Here is a 19,786-nt window from a genome sequence, read left to right on the forward strand (position 1 = left end):
TTTGGATTTCGGATTAACTGGCCAGTAGCTATGGTGAGTGCAGAGAGACAGAAATGTACAAACATGTGTTCACTGGCACATGTGTTTATCAAACACTCTATAGCACTTCTTATGTGCTAAGCACTTTCAAGGTGCTTTACTCACATTAATCCTCCAAAATTAGGTACTACTTTATTCCCATTACATAGATGAGGAAATGAGTTTAAATATTTTACCCACAGATCAGCCACAGGTGATAGAGCCCAGAGTCCATGCTTTTAACCATCAGGGCACAAATCTTTCTGGGTGACATTACTTCTAATCCAAGTAAAAGCAAGCCTATTACTTGGAGGGATCCACAGGCCTAAGGTCTCCATAGCTGCCTCCTCGGACTTCTTATCTTCTGCTGGCTTCTCAAATGTAGTCTTTTCCCAGGGACTACTCTGAGGCCCTTTTCTTCTCACTTGAAATTTCCCTTGGGCGATTCCACTCTTTCCTTAAAGCTTCAATCTCCATTTACATTCTGATGTCTTCTCCATTCTAAATTTCTGGCTTAGAAATCTTTCCTCCAGTACATTTTTATATTTACAACTGCCTGGGAAACGTGTCCCTTGGGTGTTCAGCAGGCACGTCAAAAACTACAAAACGGAATTCATCTTAACTACCTACCTAGTTATCCACAATGAAAACCTCAAAGTCATCTATAACCATTGATTTTCATCTCCTACGTTGAACAAGTCTCAGCTCTTGTCAAATATATCTTGAGTCTACTCCCTGGCTCTAGAGTAGCGAGCTGAGTTCAGGTCCCTGCTGTGTCCTGACTAGACTTGATTACTGCAACAGCTCAACTGGCCCTCCTCCTTGCTGCCAGCCCTTCTCACCTCTGCCGAATCCACCAGCTGCCAGGAGAACGATCTTTCTCAAATACATACCTAATCACGTTAGTCTCCTACTGAAAACTTTTGATAGTTCACCATGGCCTTCAAGATAATGCCATTCCTTTCCCATTCTAGGGGAATCCCTTTTTACCCTTCAAGGCTTAACTCAAAACTCACCTCTCCTGTGATGCCCTCTCCCTTTAACCCCTCCCACTGAGTTCTTCACTTCCACCTGTGTCCAAATACACTTTGATAGCAGCACTTAATAGAACATGCTTTAGTTATGTGCCTCTAAGTCTATTTTTTCCCTAGATTATGCGTTTCTCAAAATCAGACATTGTCTCACTCATGTTTGTACACCCAATACCTAACCTAGGTGTATACCTGGCATATAGTTGGTGCTTAACAGTAAGTGACCGTAAGTGAATGAATAATTCATTCTCAGAGATACCCTCAGTTCAAAGTGATATTTATAATGTCTAAAGCAGAGTGAATGGGCACAATTTTTAATGCAATGTACATCTTTTGTTGGCCACCCACATGCATTGCTACCCTCCTTCTGGGAACAGTTCCCCAAATTTCCTTTGGAAACAATTCTTCCCTGATTCTCAGCTAAAAATGTATTGAGTGGAAGTAATATACTGTGTCAGATGCAGAGCTGGGTCCTAAGTGGACCAAGCTAAGCAGTATATCCTTTCCCTGGCAACAGGAGAGGATTGAGGATAAGAACATCACTCAATTTGAGCCCGTAAGAGAAAGTGAATCCCAGTCAAGTTAAGAGCCTCTCTCTTCCTCCAGAAGGGGCATTATGAGAAAGTGAGGCCTGCCAAGTGCTGCAGCTCAGTGGCTGCCACAACGCAAGGGCGTTAGAGGTGCCTTAAAGGAGAGGCCAACACTGTGCGTGCAAGAAAGAACACAGGGAGTAAGAAAAACCAGACCTGTGGTGACACTGTTTGGCTCACCGAATCCAGCCATGCCAGAGGTTAAGTCATACCACCAGACTTTTCAGTGATATAAATCAATAAATTCCTTTGATCACTTAAGCTAATTTGCATTGGGTTCTCTGTAACTTATAACCATAAGACTTCTGATAAAGCAAGTTAGTGTTTATGGGAAGAAAATCAAGCTACACATTTGAAGAAATGTACAGAAAAAGGAGACAAACAGGGAGAGGATGAGAGTGGACTGCAAATTGCATTTGATAGGCTATGAAGGAAGGAAGGAAGGAAGGAGAAAGAAGAGAAGAGAAAAGAAAAGAAAAGAAAAAGAAAAAGAAAAAGAAAAGAAAAGCTAACAAGGTACTCTACAACACAAATAGGAGAATGAGATTCCAGATGTGGAAAGAAAGCTTTCCATTCCAGACAGCATCAGTCAGGCCCATAGGGGTATCCTGTGGTACATTTATGAAAAGAATAAGGTTTTATAAAGAGCTAGAAAAAGAAATTTAAAAAAAAAACCCAATGTTTCTTTTTGAAAAGGCCTTTATGAGAAAAAAGAAAAGACTTTGGGATAATTTAATCTGGAGAAAGCAAATCCTAGAGGCAATTTAACTTATTGAAGGGTTATTTATAAGGAGGTGACTAAACAGCTGTTCTCCAATTTCACAGGGAAAAGAATGACAGGAAATTGATTTAAATTTCAGTATGAAGCTCAAGGCAGGCAAAGGAGAAGTGCTTGAGGGAGAACTGTTAATGATGAAAAAAACTAAATGGAAAACTGGATTTTTATGGCTTTTAAAAGATGGAAAATTACCTATGTTGATTCTTTTAGTTTGGGGGTAAAACTACTAAACAAATATTTGAGATGTGCCTTCTGTTCACTTATTCAAATGCCATGTATGAATCCTTACTACGGGCCAGATGCTCTGCAAGGCACTGGGAATACAAAGACCAAGAAAATATGGTGTCTGTTCCGTCTACAGGCTATGTTACTGGGTACAAGAGTCACTGTGCTAAATACAAAGAAGCAGGAAAATAGAGTCCTGCTCTCTCCTTTTCCATCCCCCATGCCGAAAATAAGCCCCAAAATCAACAATATCATTTGAGAGATAACACAATAGCAGCTAAAAGGTTAAGTGACAATGTTATTATTAAATAAAAACACAAAATAATAAGGCAAGGGATGTCACAGGCCATACATATTTCCATAGTAAGGAATACAGGCAGTGAATGCTTTCAATTCAGGAGGAGACTAGTATAGGCTAGAATGTACCTTTCAAGACCAATGGAATTTGAGAAAGTGAAGGACAGCAAGCAGTCCAGGCAAGAGAAACAGCAGCAACCAAAGAAGGAGGCAAGAAGCTGAGGGAACTGCTAACAGAGCAGTGTGGTGAAAACTGGTGGGATGATGGAGGAAGTGTGGGGTTTAACACTGGAAAGGTGGCTAGGCTAGCTTTATATAAAGACCAAATATCTTAGAATCTTTGCATGGAGAATGAGTGGCACTACGAGTGCTTCTGAGTCAAAGTAACGATGAAAGCAACATTTTCTGCACAGTGGCTTAGCTTGGAGAGGGACTGAGGGCTCACCATTACTGTGTCAGCTCAGGCACAAGATAGTAGGAGTCTGAACTCCTATGGTAGCAGCAGAATGCGTGAGATGGAGAGAAAGTGCAAGTGCTTATTCACTTAATTCATTTCCAAATACTATGTACTGAACTGCGCTCTGTGCTGTGAGGGGAATGGAACACAGTGTCTATCTTTTTGGGCTTGGTAATTAACTGGAGAGAGGAGGACAGGAAAAGGGAGAATGATAGATGTAACTGCAAAAATGGCAGTCAGGGTAGAGGAGCTCTCTGGTGAGTTCAAATTCCTAAATTTTTATTCACACAAGCTGGAACAACAACAAAATGTCAAAATGTAAACAGGAAAACCAACCATCCCAATATACCACTTCATGTGTACCATGGAAGATGCCGATTTTATTGCAGTTGAGTCAATGGAAAAGTATAGAAGCAAATATGCTTGCACTGGTTGAACTGTGCCAAGTAATGAATATTTTTAAAGACTTCTGAAGCCAGGCATGGTGGTGTATATGCATAATCCCAGCTACTCAGGAGGCTGAGGCAGGAGGATGCTTGAGCCCAAGAGTTTGAGGTCAGCCTGGGCAACACAGTGAGACTCTATCTCCAAAAAAAAAAAAATTGAAAAAATAAAAAAAGACTTCAAAGATAGTAAGTAAGGCATTTTTTTAGGACTGAAATGTTTCCAGATTTCATCTTTTGACATAACTGAGATATATTCACAGATTTTCCATCGTTTACCCACAGATAGGTATTTAGAAGCTTTTAGGAAATTCATCACCTCTCCCTGATAGCTCTTCTTTTTTCTTCCTTCTCTTAATTTAATTTTGATTTAACTTCCTCTTGTCATTGCTTGCTTACAAATCACTGCCTCTGTGTCTGGAGCCAATTAGGGCTGTAAAGTACCCCACAATGCCTTCATCTGAGGACCAATTTATATATATTTTCTTATTTCAAGAGGTAGAGTTAGCCTGTAACTCCAAAAAGTTTCCAATCAACCATCACATTCTATTCTTTGGAAAAATATGCTTCTCTCCACAGTTAAGAAGAAGACATCAAACTACATATATTTTGCAAGAATATTTCCTTTCTACTTGTATAAAGATGAATTGTGCTTTGGGAATTCACTTGCAAAAAAAGGGTTGAGTGTGGGTAATAAATGCTTAATAGCAATAACATTTTAAAAATCTTCCTACCAGTTAAAATTAAATGTAATTTCCTTATTACTTTAATGGAAACCTTTGGAGTTGAAGTATTTAACTAGTCTCTTTTACATCAAGGGTTCATTATATAATTCTCTTTTAATATTAGGTATGCAAACTGTCCATTGACAGAATAAAAACACACATTTCCACTGAAACAAAAACTGGAGAAGGGACAAGGCAGCTTGATTCAGAATCTGATAATGGGTTACAGATTCCATTTCAGTTCAGATTTACAGTCAACATGCCACACAGTCATTTACCAGGTCATATTTGGAGGGAAAGTATGAACTGCCACATCACTGAGAGAAAAATCTGTGTAAGCCTAAAATACCTGACTTTTCTCACTATAATGCTGAGCCTAAGGAAGAGAGGTAGAGAAAAAAAACTATATACATATATAATTATATACATATACATACACACACACACACACATATATATATTAAAAACTACCTTAAATTAAAAGGCAGTGATGATTTGGCCCAAGTTCTGGGCATGTGGAAGACTTCTCTTTGCCACTGTCTTTCAGGGTCACCCTGAGTGAGGCTGCAATGCTGCCTTGTCCATTGCTGGCTGGTTCTAGCCTACTAGCTAAATCATCCTAACCCCCAGGATGCTAGACTTACACAGGGGAAAAATTCTAGAGCTGGTGGACAGACACCTAACCTGAGTCATAGGCTGTGGATACAAAGCCTCTACCCAGTTCCCAAGCCAACTCCTGTTTTCCAGCCTTCCCATCTCCTGCTGGAGCCTCCCATTAGTTGACCCCTATCAGAAGCCAGGGGGCAAGGAAACACCACTATGCAGCCCATAAACATCAGCCCCTTGATGTGATCCCCAATACTGGAGGTGGGGCCTGCTGGGAGGTGTTGGATCATGGGGGTTGATGCCTCATGAATGGCTTAGCACTGTCCCCTTGGTGATAAGTGAATTCTTGCTCAGTTCATACAAGATCTGGTTGTTTAAAAAGAGTCTGGGACCTCCCCCTTCTCTCTTCTTGTTCTCTCTCACCATGTGACACTCCTGCTCCCCCCACCTCCTGCCATGATTATGAGCTTCCTGAGGTTTCACAGAAGCAGATGCCGATGCCATGCTTCTCGTACACTCTGCAGCATCATGAGCCAAAATTAACCTCTTTTCATTATAAATTACCCAGCTCCAGGTATTCCTTTATGGCAATGCAAAAAATGAACGAATGCAGGTTGTGTGGCTAAACCACACCTTTTGGAGTGAGGCCCCCAGGTACTAGGAGAACTGCCTGCTGCTGGCTCACAGCCAAGTGAGTCTCAAGCGGTAGGAAGGTGCCTCACCCAATGCTAGCGCCCTTCCCTGGGAGAAGCCCACAGACAATGGCTGGCCAATGCAGTGGTTAAAAAGCCCTGGCCCTTTGCCTCAACTGGGCAATTCTAAAAAGCCATTTCAGCTCCAGAGATCTCCATGGAACTGACTGTTTAATGAACAAATAAACTTTAAAACTGGTATCCCAACAACAGAAAAGGGAATTACAATTTTTCAAATGTCTATAATCCATAAATTGGGTCTCCTTCCCTCTCAATGATTTTACTAACTAAAACCACAAATCCTTTTCCCTTTTCCCCAAAAGTAAACCTCAACACTTATCTTTAAGAAATGCATGGTCGGCCGGGCATGGTGGCTCACGCCTGTAATCCCAGCACTTTGGGAGGCCGAGGTGGGAGGATCAAGAGGTCAGAAGATCGAGACCATCCTGGCTAACATGGTGAAACTTCATCTCTACTAAAAATACACAAATTAGCCGGGCGTGGTGGTGGGTACCTGTTGTCCCAGCTGCTCGGGAGGCTGAGGCAGGAGAATGGCGTGAACCCGGGAGGCGGAGCTTGCAGTGAGCCGAGATCTGGCCACTGCACTCCAGCCTGGGCGAGACTCCGTGTCAAAAAAAAAAAAAAAATTCATGGTCACATGGTAATTGTTGATTAAAAGAAAAAGTTTGGTTTGGAAGCAGCCGTATTTCCCCAAAAGCTAGTCAAGCACTTTCAAATATATAATATATGCACCAAAATATGCTCCTAAAGACAGCAGATGATGTGATAACACACTAAGGAGCAAGTCCCCAGAGGCTTGGTCTGTGGAACGCCAAGTGGAGCACAGTTCCCAGCCTGGGACACACTTGCCACAGGACACCTGTGCATGCCCAAGAGCTGGGAGGCAGCAGGCAACCCGAGAAGCACAGCACACACGTGCCATGACTACTCATCTCACAGCACCAGGGACGTCATCCTGGGAGATAGCTTAACCTTCTGAACCTCAGTTTCTTCTGAATAAAGGAGCCTAACTTGAAAGGATAGTCAAATAAATTATAAAGCTTTTAACAAAGGGCCAGGTAGAGTAGGTGCTCAACAAGTAGTAGCCATTATTATCATTTATTATGCTTTAGAATAACAACCAGAAAGTTAAGACATCAATGCAACATTTGTGGATCATTTTCTCATACAGGTTAAGAAAGTCTAGACTGGAAATTCAGCCGAGATACAGGAAAATTATTCCCTTTACAAAAAATTTTACCACAGACTTCCTTAAAATAGCCCCCATCCCTTCACTGCACATTTAATATAGAATTAGATATTGCTTACTCATAATATTTTTCTTTTTTTTTTTTTTTTTTTTGAGATGGAGTCTTGCTCATCACCCAGGCTGGAGTGCAGTGGCGCCATCTCGGCTCACTGCAAGCTCCGCCTCCCGGGTTCACGCCATTCTCCTGTCTCAGCCTCCCAAGTAGCGGGGACTACAGGCACCTGCCAATGCGCCCGGCTAATTTTTTGTATTTTTAGCAGAGACGGTGTTTCACCGTCTTAGCCAGGATGGTCTCGATCTCCTGACCTTGTGATCCGCCCGCCTCGGCCTCCCAAAGTGCTGGGATTACAGGCGTGAGCCACCACGCCCGGCCTCATAATATTTTCCTAATCAAAAGCTATTAATTCTCCATTTCCTACCACAGCAAATAAAAACTCGTCTGCCAGGAGTTTCACTTGTTCTGTTTTGCTTTTCATTTCAAAAGTATCTGTGCTCATTAAAGAAATTCTGGATGATAGAAGCAGAAAAATAAATCACCCAAGTCCCATCACTCAGAAAAAGCCATGGTTAACATTTTGGTGTATTCCCTTCCAGTCATTTCCATGCCTAGAGTTTTTTGGGTTTGCATACATAGTTTTAATTGTAACTGGTTTGGGTAGTTATTTTTTTAAGCTAACATAATAATATAAGCATATATTAATGACATATAATAATATATAATTCTCATGTCATGACATACTCTTCAGTATATCACATTTACCTAACAATTTCTCCATACTTGGGAATAATGCTAGTGTCTCTCCATAAGGCACTTGTGACAGCTGCCATCACTATCATCATAAAAATCATTATTATTGTATTATTAAGGCCACTGCTGTTCTGTGAACATTTCTAAGGCTTCATGAAAAAAAGAAAAGAAAAGAAAAGAAAACAACCCCTGCTGCTGCAGACTTCGTTATTTTTTTTTTTTTTCCCTAGCTGGAGTGCAATAGCACAATCTTGGATCACTGCAACCTCTGCTTCCCGGGTTCAAGCAATCCTCCCACCTCGGCCTCCCAGGTAGCTGAGATTACAGGTGTGTGCCACTATGGCAGGCTAATATTTGTATTTTTTTTACAGTGATGAGATTTTGCCATGTTGCCCAGGCTGGTCTCGAATTCCTAAGCTCAAGCGATCCACCTACCTCAGCCTCCCAAAGTACTGGGATTACAGGCATGAGCCACCATACCCAGCCAAACTTTTAAACTCAGAAAGACCTCCCACTTCTACAAAGTATGTCAACATTTATCTTCATTTTCTTCAGTTTTGTTGTTACAGTTAAATCTTTAGTCCATCTAGAAATTTACTTTAATGTATGTATGAAACAAGGAACTAAAAATTTATTTTTTTTCCCAAAGTGCTAACCAATTATGCGCAATCACTGAATAAATCTTCCTTTTCTTACTGATTTACAACACATCCTTTAGCATGGATAAAATTTACACACACACACACACACCCTGGACTAATGGGTTTCACTAAAAAATTCACATATGCATATATTATTTTTTGGTGCTAAAATGTCTTAGTATATGTGCTGCCAAAGCGAGCACTAAAGTAATAATTGATGTATTGACAACACTTTTCTTCACTTCCAGGTATACAATACGTGTTTCTATTTGCCCAAATCTTCTGTAACTGTCTATAAAATTTTGCAGTTTGTTTCAACTAGGTCATTTACATTTCTTTTTAAGGTTATTACTAGAAACTCTTTTTGTTGCTACTGTAAATGTTTCATTATATTCTAAATGGTCATTAATTAGATATAGGATCACCACTGACGTTTGCTCACTAATGTTATACAATGGCTCTCAAAGCCTCTGTAATCAGGCCATAGCACCTCCCTGTTTTCACACTGCTGCGTAAGAAGCCCCCACTGGCCTTGTTACACTGGTTTCCTTACTGTCACTGAGCACACCAGGCTCATGTTCACCATCCATCCACTTGACTTGCTCTTCAAAGATCTGCTCCCAGGTCAGTCAAAGCTTTCCTAAGTAGTCTGCCTCTAATTACATGCCTTTTTCTATACTCAACCAGAACTGAAAATAAGTTCTAAAACATTTAATACTTTCAAATAATGTAGCAATAATTTTCCTTTTATCAATATTAGGACATTCAAATTTTTACATTTGAGAAAAGATTAAACAAAAAACAAACTATATTTTTTGTCTTTTTTAAGAGGCTATGATCAATTTCAAACAAATTTAGTAAAAAATATAGTTTGCTTAAAATACTAATAAACTAGAAGCAGTCTAAATAGCTTTCAACAGGGGTTCAGATAAATCAATTCTTTGTTACTATTTTTAATAGCTACGCAGCCAAATAAACTGGTGGTAAGAGCAATATATACTGATATTTAAAAATTTCCAAAATATATTGTTTTCTACAATACTGTTATGTAACCCCTCTCTACTCCCCCAAGGAAGGGGGGAGGGCATGTGGAGAGGGATTACATAACAGTATTGTAGAAAAATCCTGATTTTATTTAATAGAAAAAATGTCTGGAAAGTTAAACACCAGAATTTTAACTATGGTTATTTCCTGACAGTAGTACTAAATGTGAACTATTTTCTTCCTTATTCTATTTAATGAGCACCTACTAATTTTATAATCAGATTTTAAAATAGTCAACTTCAAAAATGTGCTCTGCTGATAAAAGTCCATTATAAAATTATATAACCAATTTTGAATCAAATACATTTGTGAAAACACACCAAATGCTAACTTCGAAAAAAAAAACAAACCAAAAAAAAAAAAAAAAAAAACTCACTCTTTCAGAGAATCAGGGAAAATATCACAAGGTAATGAGCAGTTATCACTGCAAAAAGTATTTAAAAATATATCCTGGGACTTTCAGAAAGAGTTCTGAGTCATGCAGCCATCTCATTGAAAAGGTCCTTACGGATTATCTAGTCAAAACCTCTCATTTAAAAAACCAGAAGAGTGACACCCAGAGAGGTTAGGTGAGTTCTCCAAGATCACACAGTAAGTTACTGGCAAAGGCCAAAAGTATTTATAATTCAGAACATACACTTTTTAATTCCTGTCTCAATTCCTCTGATTAAGACATGCTGTAGCCTGTTACTTCTGCTAAGACTACAGAATTCACTGCTGGAGAAAATGTCCAAGAAAAGGCAAGTGTTCATTTCACCAGTTTTCTTATCATTTGACTATAAATTAGATAGAAATGTTACAATATTGTGAAATGGAAAGTGTCTCTCTCTTGCTTAAATACAGCTTACAAATTCCATGATAAGAACATTTTGACAAACAGACATATGTTAGATGGTGATAAGTGGAAGCTGGCAAACTTTAGTATTCATAGACTTTGAGGATCTGAAAGTCTATAAGAAAGAAAAAAGTATTACCGAGTTTAAAATTTCAACTGTGCTGCGCTTTCCATATCTGAGTTATTGGGTTCGTTCAATATACCATACTTTCATTCCTCTGGTTTATTCACTTTCTTTTAGAGGAGTTTTGAAGGTGCCTCTTTATAAGTCAATATTAAATGTAATACGTTTTAAACATAAAATGGTTTTCATACCATAAGCTGTAATTAATATTTGTAGACTTCACTGACACTTTACCCACCAGAGGGAGCCCATATGGATTTCCATGTAGTAAGAGACCTCAAACATCAAGTTTACGTGAATTCAACAATCACATTATTCATAATACAATCAGTATTATAAAATCACTCAATAATATATTTCTCTCCCCTGAAAAAGAGAAAAATCAAATGAAATCGGGCACATAAAGTCCTTAACTGAGTTCCTGACCTATAGCAGAAGCTCAAAAATGACTGAGTTTCCAAAATTTGTATCCTTCTGCACATTACTTCTAGTGCTTACAACAAATTAACTGGTATTCTGACTTACACACAGGTTGATATGAGCTTGGCTGATATCTGCCCTGACAGATGGTTCTAGACCCAATATATAAATAAATCTGGTTCTTGGGCCTCCAAAATGAAGCCAGCCCCTGACGGGAAGAATTCACTAAAAATGTCACACTGAGAACACAAGTTTCCGAAGCCCTACCCTAGTAGGTGATACACATAATAATTGGTCAACTGCCAACTCAAAAGTGAGGAAAGAGGGAACTCTTTGACACACTCCAGATTCTTCATGGAATGCAGGAGAAAATGAATCAACTATCCCTGAGAATCATGCTTCTACAACATGTGATATAATCACTACCCCCAAGATGAGTTTCATTCAAGAATAAAGAAAGCAGAACTGAGAATAACAGGAGAGAACCTGGCATCCACACGGGCCCTCCTGAGTCTCTACCCCCTTGTACTTCTCGCCACCATAAGGCCCAGCCTAGTGATGGCCGTATTGCTGAGACAGGTCTCAATCTCCATGCAACTGGCTGGGCATAGGTACGTACGCACTGGATATCTATTTTGTACTCAGCTGTCTCCAAGGTCTAAATATGGCAAAGCTGAAGGACCCCACTGAGTTCCAGCTATGTTCTCCAATCCAGATTTATCAGTAAGCACTGCTGCTGGGGAGTTATCCACCACGTGCTGTCTTAATAAAACTTCAGTGTCCACTGGGCTCCTTGGATCTATTCTCTACTATTTAGAATTAAGAAGAAGGCATGAATAACTGGCACCCAACTCTAACCCTGAAAACACTGTTATTGTAATCTTCTACCATTTAACTTTTCCAACGAGAAAACTGGGAATTACTCTACCTCCTCCTCTTTCTATTTCCACTAATTAGTTACTAAGTTTTACTAAGTTTGCTGAGTCTACCTACTAAATACTAAATACCTACTTCATCTATTTTCTCCCACCCAACCCTGTCACCGGCCCCTCAGTTTCACCTGAATTACTGCAACAGCATCCTACTTAGCTCTCCATGTCAGTCTTGTTACATTTCAAATCCATCATCAACACTGTGGATAGTTTAAGATACAAACATGGTCCATTCATGCCTCTGCTGCATAGCCCAGAGCATAAAGTACAAACTCCTCAGCACTGCTAACAATGCTCTCATTTAAGAGTTGGCAAATTTTTCTCTAAAGGGTCAGACAGGAAATATTTTAAGTTTCGCAGGCCCTTGCAGGCTATCGCTCTGCTGCTATAGCACGAAAGCATCCTTGGCCTATATTTAAACAAATTAAAATGACATATTCCAATAAAACTTTATTTACAAAAATAGGCAGTGGGCCAGATTTGACCTGTGGGCCAGTTTATGGACCCCTGCTCTAAGCCACTTCAGCACAACCTCATCCCCTGATACTCTGGCCCTCACCCGGATCTCCTCTAGTAAAGGGCTCTAGTCACACCAGTCTTGCCGCTGGCCCCCAAACTGCCCTGCTGTTGTGCGCCACTGCCTTTGCTCACATCCATCCTTTCTACCTATGTCTGGTGGAATGGTTTTTCTCCTTAAAGGCCAAGTTTGATGATCACTTTGAGATTTCCACTGATTCTCCCCCAAAGAGATTTAGGTATCCTTTATCTATATTTTCAAAGAACAGGGACATATGCCTCATACTTTTCTTTTATGGGGCATATGTCCCTGTTCTTTGAAAATATAGATAAAGGATACCTAATCTATATGTAATGCCTAACACACCAGATGTTCAGTGTTTATTAGATGATGGTATAAATTAATTATCGAATAAATACATTTCAAAACTTACAGTCCTCCTAAGTTTTGGGCAAAATTCAGAAGTGTCATCCACACAAAGGACTCACAATCTCATGAAAACTCTGCAGTGCCGAGCTCTCCTTACAGTACACTTAGTTATTGCAATCCATAAAAACATAGCATCATGAAGCTAAAAGACGCCCTGGAGAGCATTAAAGCAGTGGTTTTAAAACTGTGTGTCTCTGAGCCCTCTGGTTGGTTCCTTGGGGTTCCTCAAGGAGAGGGGGAAGGTAACAGAAGGGTAGGCTGGCGAATGAACCTTTCTCTCCAAACCTCTCACTCCAGCTTTTACCAAAGTTGCTCCTTATTTCATTAGCTAAAAGGTTCCTGCCATATTTAAAAAGAAATCTGTATTATTCAGCACACTCATGCTGTGTTCACAGCCTGCATTCTAAATCTCCATTGTTTCCTGATCCTACTTCTGTATGGTTTGGCCCTATCTCCTGTACTTTCTGCCTCTCATGGAATCATTGTACCTGTTGCATGATACTGCTTCTTTGAATCATGCTCCCTCAACTGAAATCCCCTAACTATGATTATACTCAACCCTTGGGTAAAATTTATAACCCAGGTGGTCCCAGCTCAACCTTTGGGTTCCAACACTGGCACACAAACTCAACACTGCCTCAGAAAAGAAAATCAAGGAGGTTCTGGGGAATCAATGCTAAAAAAGTTACAGTTGTTACTCATACCTCAGTTGTTGTGTACCTGTGCCTGCCTTTTCACTAGAGTGTACACGTGCTGGGGGGGAACTGAATCTTAGTAATAAAATAAAAGCTACTATATACTGAATGTTTACTCCTAATACTGGACTAAGTATAAATGTGCATCATGTAATATTCAAGAATCATGTGAGGATTACACAGCTTTAGAACTACAATGAGCCTTAGACAGAGATCACCTAGCCCAAAAACTGAGAGAGACACAGTAGATTAACAGTTATTCATTAATTTAAGAAGTATGTACTAAGCACCTGCATCCCTACACTGTTCTAGAAGCTACAGATTCAGTGCTAGCAACACAAAGTTCTTCATTTTCAGAAAACATATATTCTAGTAGACAAACAACAAATAAATAGATATACGATATGCTAGGGGAAGGGACAGAAAAAGGATGCCTCTTTAAGCAGGACATTCAAGGAAGCCCTCATGGAGGCAACATTTAACCAGAGACCTGAGGAACTGAGAAACCAAGCCATATGGAATCTGGGAGAAAAGTGTTCCAGGTAGAGGGATGCAAAGGTTCTAAGGGGGGAATGTGCGTGATGCATGTGAGAAAATGAGAGGCCAGAGTAGCTGGAGTAGAGTGAGCAAAAGGAGTGGGAGAAGAGGTAAGGCCAAAGAGGTAGCAGAACCAGATCATCTGGCTTTGGGCCACTCCAAGAACTCTGGATTTCAGCCAAAGATTCAAGATAATCAATTCCTAAAAATAAGTAAATAAAAAATGAAGTTTAGCTTCCACGAAAGAACGTATTATCAAGAACAAAATCTCATCTGCATGCCTAATCTGAAAATAGAGTTCCTAGCAATTCAGGATCACTATTACCTTATTTAGAATCAAAGTGTCCTTATTCTACAAGAAATCTCTGCAGTTATCTAGTTTAAGCTCTCAATTTTACTAATGCGGAAACTGAGGCCCAGAGAAATCACATGAGCAGCCCACTTACTGGCAGACCTGCGGCTAGAACATGGGTTCCTGCTATCCTGTCCAGTGCTCTCCAGTAGCCCCTGCTGCCTCTGCACAGCAGTTCGGTGCTGACAGGTTTCTTGTTACCACCCCTGGCTCCTGTAACCTTTATAAGTCAGTAAGAGAATAGAAGAGCTGCCACTGTGAGGCATCTCCAGGCCTATCCTCACCCCAGAACCTGTCATTGTAAACTCCTGCATTTTCTAGTTTCTCATTCCCCACAGAGTTAAATACAGCCAGGCAGACAAGGTGAAGGCACATCAGGCACTGTCCCAGGCACTGTGAGGGATGTTTTTGTTGCTTTTGCTTGCCCAACATTCCTTACTCCCTATTCCCAGACAGGGCACTGCCTTTTCCTTGGTTCTGGTGAGGGCTATACAGTATCCAAGCCACCTATTAACCACAGATTGAGGTGGACATAGACCTGACCAATTAAAGAAACATCCCTCTGGCCATAATTACTACTATAAGAAAGAGCTGAGAATCAAGCAGAAACTAGATTTCCTTCCTGGGCTTTACAGGTAAGAGTTAGAGAAAGAAGCTCTATCCCTGGATTTTCCAGTTACATGAGCTAAGGCATTTCCACTTTGTTCAGGTTAGTTTACATTAGGTTACTGTTAATTGCAATCAAAAGAACTCAGACTCATGTAGGCATCTGCATACCTTTTCTTAGTTCATCTAACAACTTTATAAGGTTGCCATTACTCACTCTATTTTAGACATAAGGTAACTGAATTAAGTGGCTTCCCCAAGTTCATATAGCAGATAAGACACATTCAGATCCAAGTCTTTCTGCCCCAAGTTCCATTCAGTATTCAGAATTAACTCAAAAAGAAATTCTGGTTTAAAAATTATAGGAAGATGTAGGGGACACGGGGACAGCAGCATTAAACCAGGTCAAAGGACCTGGCTTCTAGTTCTGGCTCTGTCCTATGATCTCAACTGCTATGACTTAAGGCAAGTAATTTCATTTATTTAGATGTTAGTTTTCTTATCTATTAACAAAATGAACTCAAGGCCCTTTTGAGTGAAAAAACACACACACAAACAAACCAATATGGGTCTGCTTTAAGCATACAGATTCTACTGTTACCATATGCCAAGTAGATTTCAACTTGAATGGCAAGCCTAATAACAGGTAATGGCTCCTGGGGGACAATGTTGCAAAGGATTCTGAGCTTTAGGGATCCATGAAGAAATGAGCATTGGCTTCCATGATCACAAGGAAGAAAAGAAAGTAACAGCTGCATACCCGCCACACATCTGCCATCACTGAAAGAGTTTCACCTTGGCAAAGAAATGCTACGGTCTTTTACAAATGCAGACAGTATTTTACACCATCACTGCCTGCTCAGGATTTTCACTCATTCCTCACGCACTTAACTTGGCTCCCCTTTACAAGCAAGGAATGAAAGTGCAAGAAAACTAAGTGGTTTGGAAAGTATAGCTTGGTGCCACTAAAGAAAATATGTCTAAATGGCCTACATGAGGAGGGGGGAGGTAGTTGAGGGGAATAATAATAATTAGTCTGGTTTCTTAAAATATATACATATAGACTACGTGAGTAGGGTAACTCAGAAGCTACCCTACTTGGCTTGTGAGTTAGGTAGGGTATTATCATGTCCATTTTATAGAAATGGAAAATGAGAGTCAGACTCGCCCAAGTTCACCCATTTCTAAGTAGCAGAAGCCAGATTTGAACCCAAGGCCCAGGTCTCTTTCCAATCCCACCGTCCTCATTAGTCCCACACTTCAAATGAGTTAACTAATCAAATTCCCATTGCAGAGTGACATATTCATTATTATTTGGAGTTGCTCGAATAATATAAGTTCCTCCCCCAAATAATCTGAAAAGTCGTTACTCTCCATTTGTAATTTAATGGGTAGACATGCATTTGAGTATATATAAATTTAGCAAAATTGAACATAAATGTTTAAAAGAATGATGCAGAAGAAATCAGTCTATTGGTGGGAGGTAGGGAAGGAAGATTTAGTTTCAATGCAATTTTATGAAACTTAATATAACCTTTACAACAATTCAGTGGGATGGAAACCTGGCATCAGGCATATATTAGAGAAATGGAATGGAAGAACAGAAATTGAACCAAATAAAACGCATCCTAGAAATAACAGCAAATGCTTCAAGGAAGGCACTTACCAAAAGACATACTATAACTTATTACATTTCATTAAGTCTGACAACCAGGGCTAAACCTGAATTAGAATATGTGCTTCTGGTATTGACCAGACTTTTCTGTATAAGGAATCCAGGCCAAACAAAGTAACAGGCAAACTTTTGACACATCTAATCGTAGTGAAAGCACAGGACATCCATCACTAGCTCTTCTAGTTAAACTTCCCACAAGAGAAGATGAGGAGTGGGGAACGGTTGGAAGAACAGGAGACCATACGCAAAGCAATGACAACATAAAATCAAAATTGCTTAAAAGAATGTATGTTTCCTCTACGTCAGGGGAACAGTGTCCCTGAACACAGCCCATGTACTCACTTAAGGTAATGTGACACCTACTCACATCAATACATAGCAGAATTGGAAGTTTCACTGTCACGCGGTCCAAACCTGTGACATATACACAAAGTTCTTCTCAAACATCTCTGAAAAGCAGTCATCACTCTGTTTAATTACTTCCAGTGACAGGGAACTCAGCACCCTACGGGACTGTTACTGTCCCCGAGGCCCATTAACTCAAAAGTCTAAAACACATTTTCACCACTCAGGGAGAGGCAGAAGTGATCACAGGGCTAGCCAAAGCGCTTGCCAACTCAACTGTGCCTCTTGTCTCGACCATTCCCATATCCCCCCTTTCCCTGAGCAGGACTCAAAATTAGCACAGTGTTCATAAATCAGTGGTTTCAGAGTTAGAAGGTACCCTCACAACGCCAAAACTGTGATATTCATACCACAGTTCTACAAAAGGAACCGCAGGAAGTGCTTGGGCCAAACTGGGAAGGGAAAGTGTCCTGTTTCTCTTCCTCTCATTTCAACCTAGGAGGCTTCCACTTTAATTTGTTATATATAGAGGACTAAGGTAGTTTTTTAAAAGGAGGAGGAGAAAAAAAAGGACCATTTACAGGTAAATAAACTGAGGTCTTAAAACCTGCTTAATGAAATCATATAGCTAACAGTTGCAGGGTTCAGACAACAACCTGGTCTCCTGGCTCCTTCTCTGGTACTTTCTCTACCATATAACATCTGACGGCCTAAAGGGCAAAATTCAAACTCTGCAGTGATATACAAAGCCCTTTAAGATCTCTCCCGGTCCAATTTTTATGAGAGTCCCACATACCAGTCTCACTCAAATGTTTATTGAACCAACTTATGTCAGACTCTTACACACCTCCACATCTTAGCGCATACTATTCTCTCAGCCTGAGATGCCCTTCTGCACTGCAGCCAACTAATCCTCTTTCAAGATTTGTTTTGGGCATCATCACCTCTATAAAGCCTTTTCTGATCCTCAGGTAGAACTGACCACATTCTTCTTTGTGCCCTGCACAACACTTGCAAGGCTTTATGGCACTTGTTTTATGTCTATGTCCGTCTACTCCACTATTCCTTTTACATCATATTACTCTAACATGAGGCTGGTCAGAAAGTAGGTGCTTCATAGATGTTCATCAATAGGGAGAGTGTATTCATCTGGTCAACCCCTTTCTGATGTTTAAGTATCCTCTGCTAACTGTCATTAATGCATGCATGCATACATTCATTCAAAAATATCTGAGTGTCTATGCAGTGCCAAGTGTATGCCAAGCAGAGTAGGATTTACTGTGAAATTAATGAGGCTTTAGCTTCGGGGTCCCTCGCTTCCATCTTCCAAAGCTCTTAATCTTTCTTGGTGATTTTTATTTCTTAAAGACGGCAGACATAACTATATAAACTTTCGGCCCCACAAAACCTAGATCCCTCCTTGGTGTCACGGACACAAAAGGGAACAAGACAAACATCTCTCCCCTCATGGAGTTTTCTGTTTAATGGGAAAGACAGCCATTTTGTTCATTCATTCATTCAACAAACATTTACTAAGCAATGCTATGAGTCATGCATTGTGAGATGAAAACAACACTGTCCCTGCCTTTAAGGAAAAGGTTCCTGTTCCCAGAGAGATGAAGGGACACCTGCTCTGATCAGGGAACAGAAAGTAGTTGAGATGACTGTAACCCTGTGTTTCCGAAAGATGACCCTAAACCCGTCTCAAGAGGAACTGAGTCCTACTTATTGCGGAGACAAAGGGAAGAAAGAGTTCGGTTGAATAGGGTTTTTAATCTCAACTGGGGATGGGAGGCAGACAAGTAAAGAGAACAGGCAAATACGGTGTGCTCAGTTCTGCAACAGGAAGCGAAGGACGGTGAGGTTTCCCCTGAGTGCAAGTCTGTAGTGACGGCGAACTCATGACCTCACAAAGCCGCCCGTGCACTTTCCAGATAGAGATTTCTGAGGGTCTCCTTCCTCGTCCATCAACCCCCACCACCGCAGGAGAAATCTGTTCCCCAATATGCATCCCCCTTCCTCAAGATAAGGCTGTTCCTTCCCCAAAAAGCTGTCGGGTCTCTGAGGCCAACTCTCCTGTCCCCCTTGGGGCCACCCCCTTCACACAATGCTTACGGGACGGGCTCTGGTTTGGGGCTCGGGGTCCCTGTCGCAGGACTGCCCCCTCCTCAACCCGCTGTTTCCATAGCAACCAGCTCACCACTTCGCGGGCCCGGCTGGAGAAGTCGCCCTTGGGCCGGGGGCTCCGGCGGAACAGGTCATCCCGGCTGCCATCGACCCCGCCGCCCACCGCCACTCCCAGCGCTTTGTTCCGCGTCTTCACGGTCTTGACGCTGGCCCGGAATAGCAGCGTGATGTCCACGGCCATAGCGACCCGTACCCGCAGCCCCACACTGGGCCCGCCCACGTAAGCAGCCGGCGACCGCGGCGAAAAGCCGGCCGCTGGAGGACTGGTCCTGCTCCGCACGCCTCCCCACCGGCAACTGCTACGCGAGAAGAAAGGTTCCGGCCTGAGCCGCGGAAAAAGGTTCCGGCCTCAGCTGGCGCACCTGGCGGAGGAGGAACCCCGCGACGAGCTCACAGGTACCTCTGTCTCCCAGCAAAGCTTGGAGGGTTTAGCAGCGTGGAGAGCTCAGCGAGCTCTCCTGTGCCTGTTTGGGGCGTGTGGGCTCCAGGAGCGTGAGGACCGGGAAGCTGGGAGGCTCCTTCCTTTCTGGTGGCTACCTCACTGAGAGCGGGCGGTTTGGTTGCGGG

At 41.3% G+C, this 19,786-nt stretch overlaps 1 protein-coding gene across 2 annotated transcripts in view; it reads right to left on the reverse strand.

Annotated features, from left to right (window-relative positions):
• STX18 (syntaxin 18) overlaps window positions 1-19,496 on the reverse strand; it is a 123,868-nt gene extending 104,372 nt beyond the window's left edge. For both annotated transcript variants that reach the window (XM_023206893.2, XM_026455643.1), the window contains exon 1: window positions 19,233-19,496. In XM_023206893.2, coding sequence (XP_023062661.2) covers window positions 19,233-19,400 — 168 coding nt within the window. In that variant the 5' untranslated portion in view covers window positions 19,401-19,496. The remainder of the gene's footprint in view (window positions 1-19,232) is intronic.
• Window positions 19,497-19,786: the final 290 nt, after the last annotated feature.

Source organism: Piliocolobus tephrosceles, chromosome 3 (assembly GCF_002776525.5).
Source record: "Piliocolobus tephrosceles isolate RC106 chromosome 3, ASM277652v3, whole genome shotgun sequence".
NCBI lineage: Eukaryota > Metazoa > Chordata > Mammalia > Primates > Cercopithecidae > Piliocolobus > Piliocolobus tephrosceles.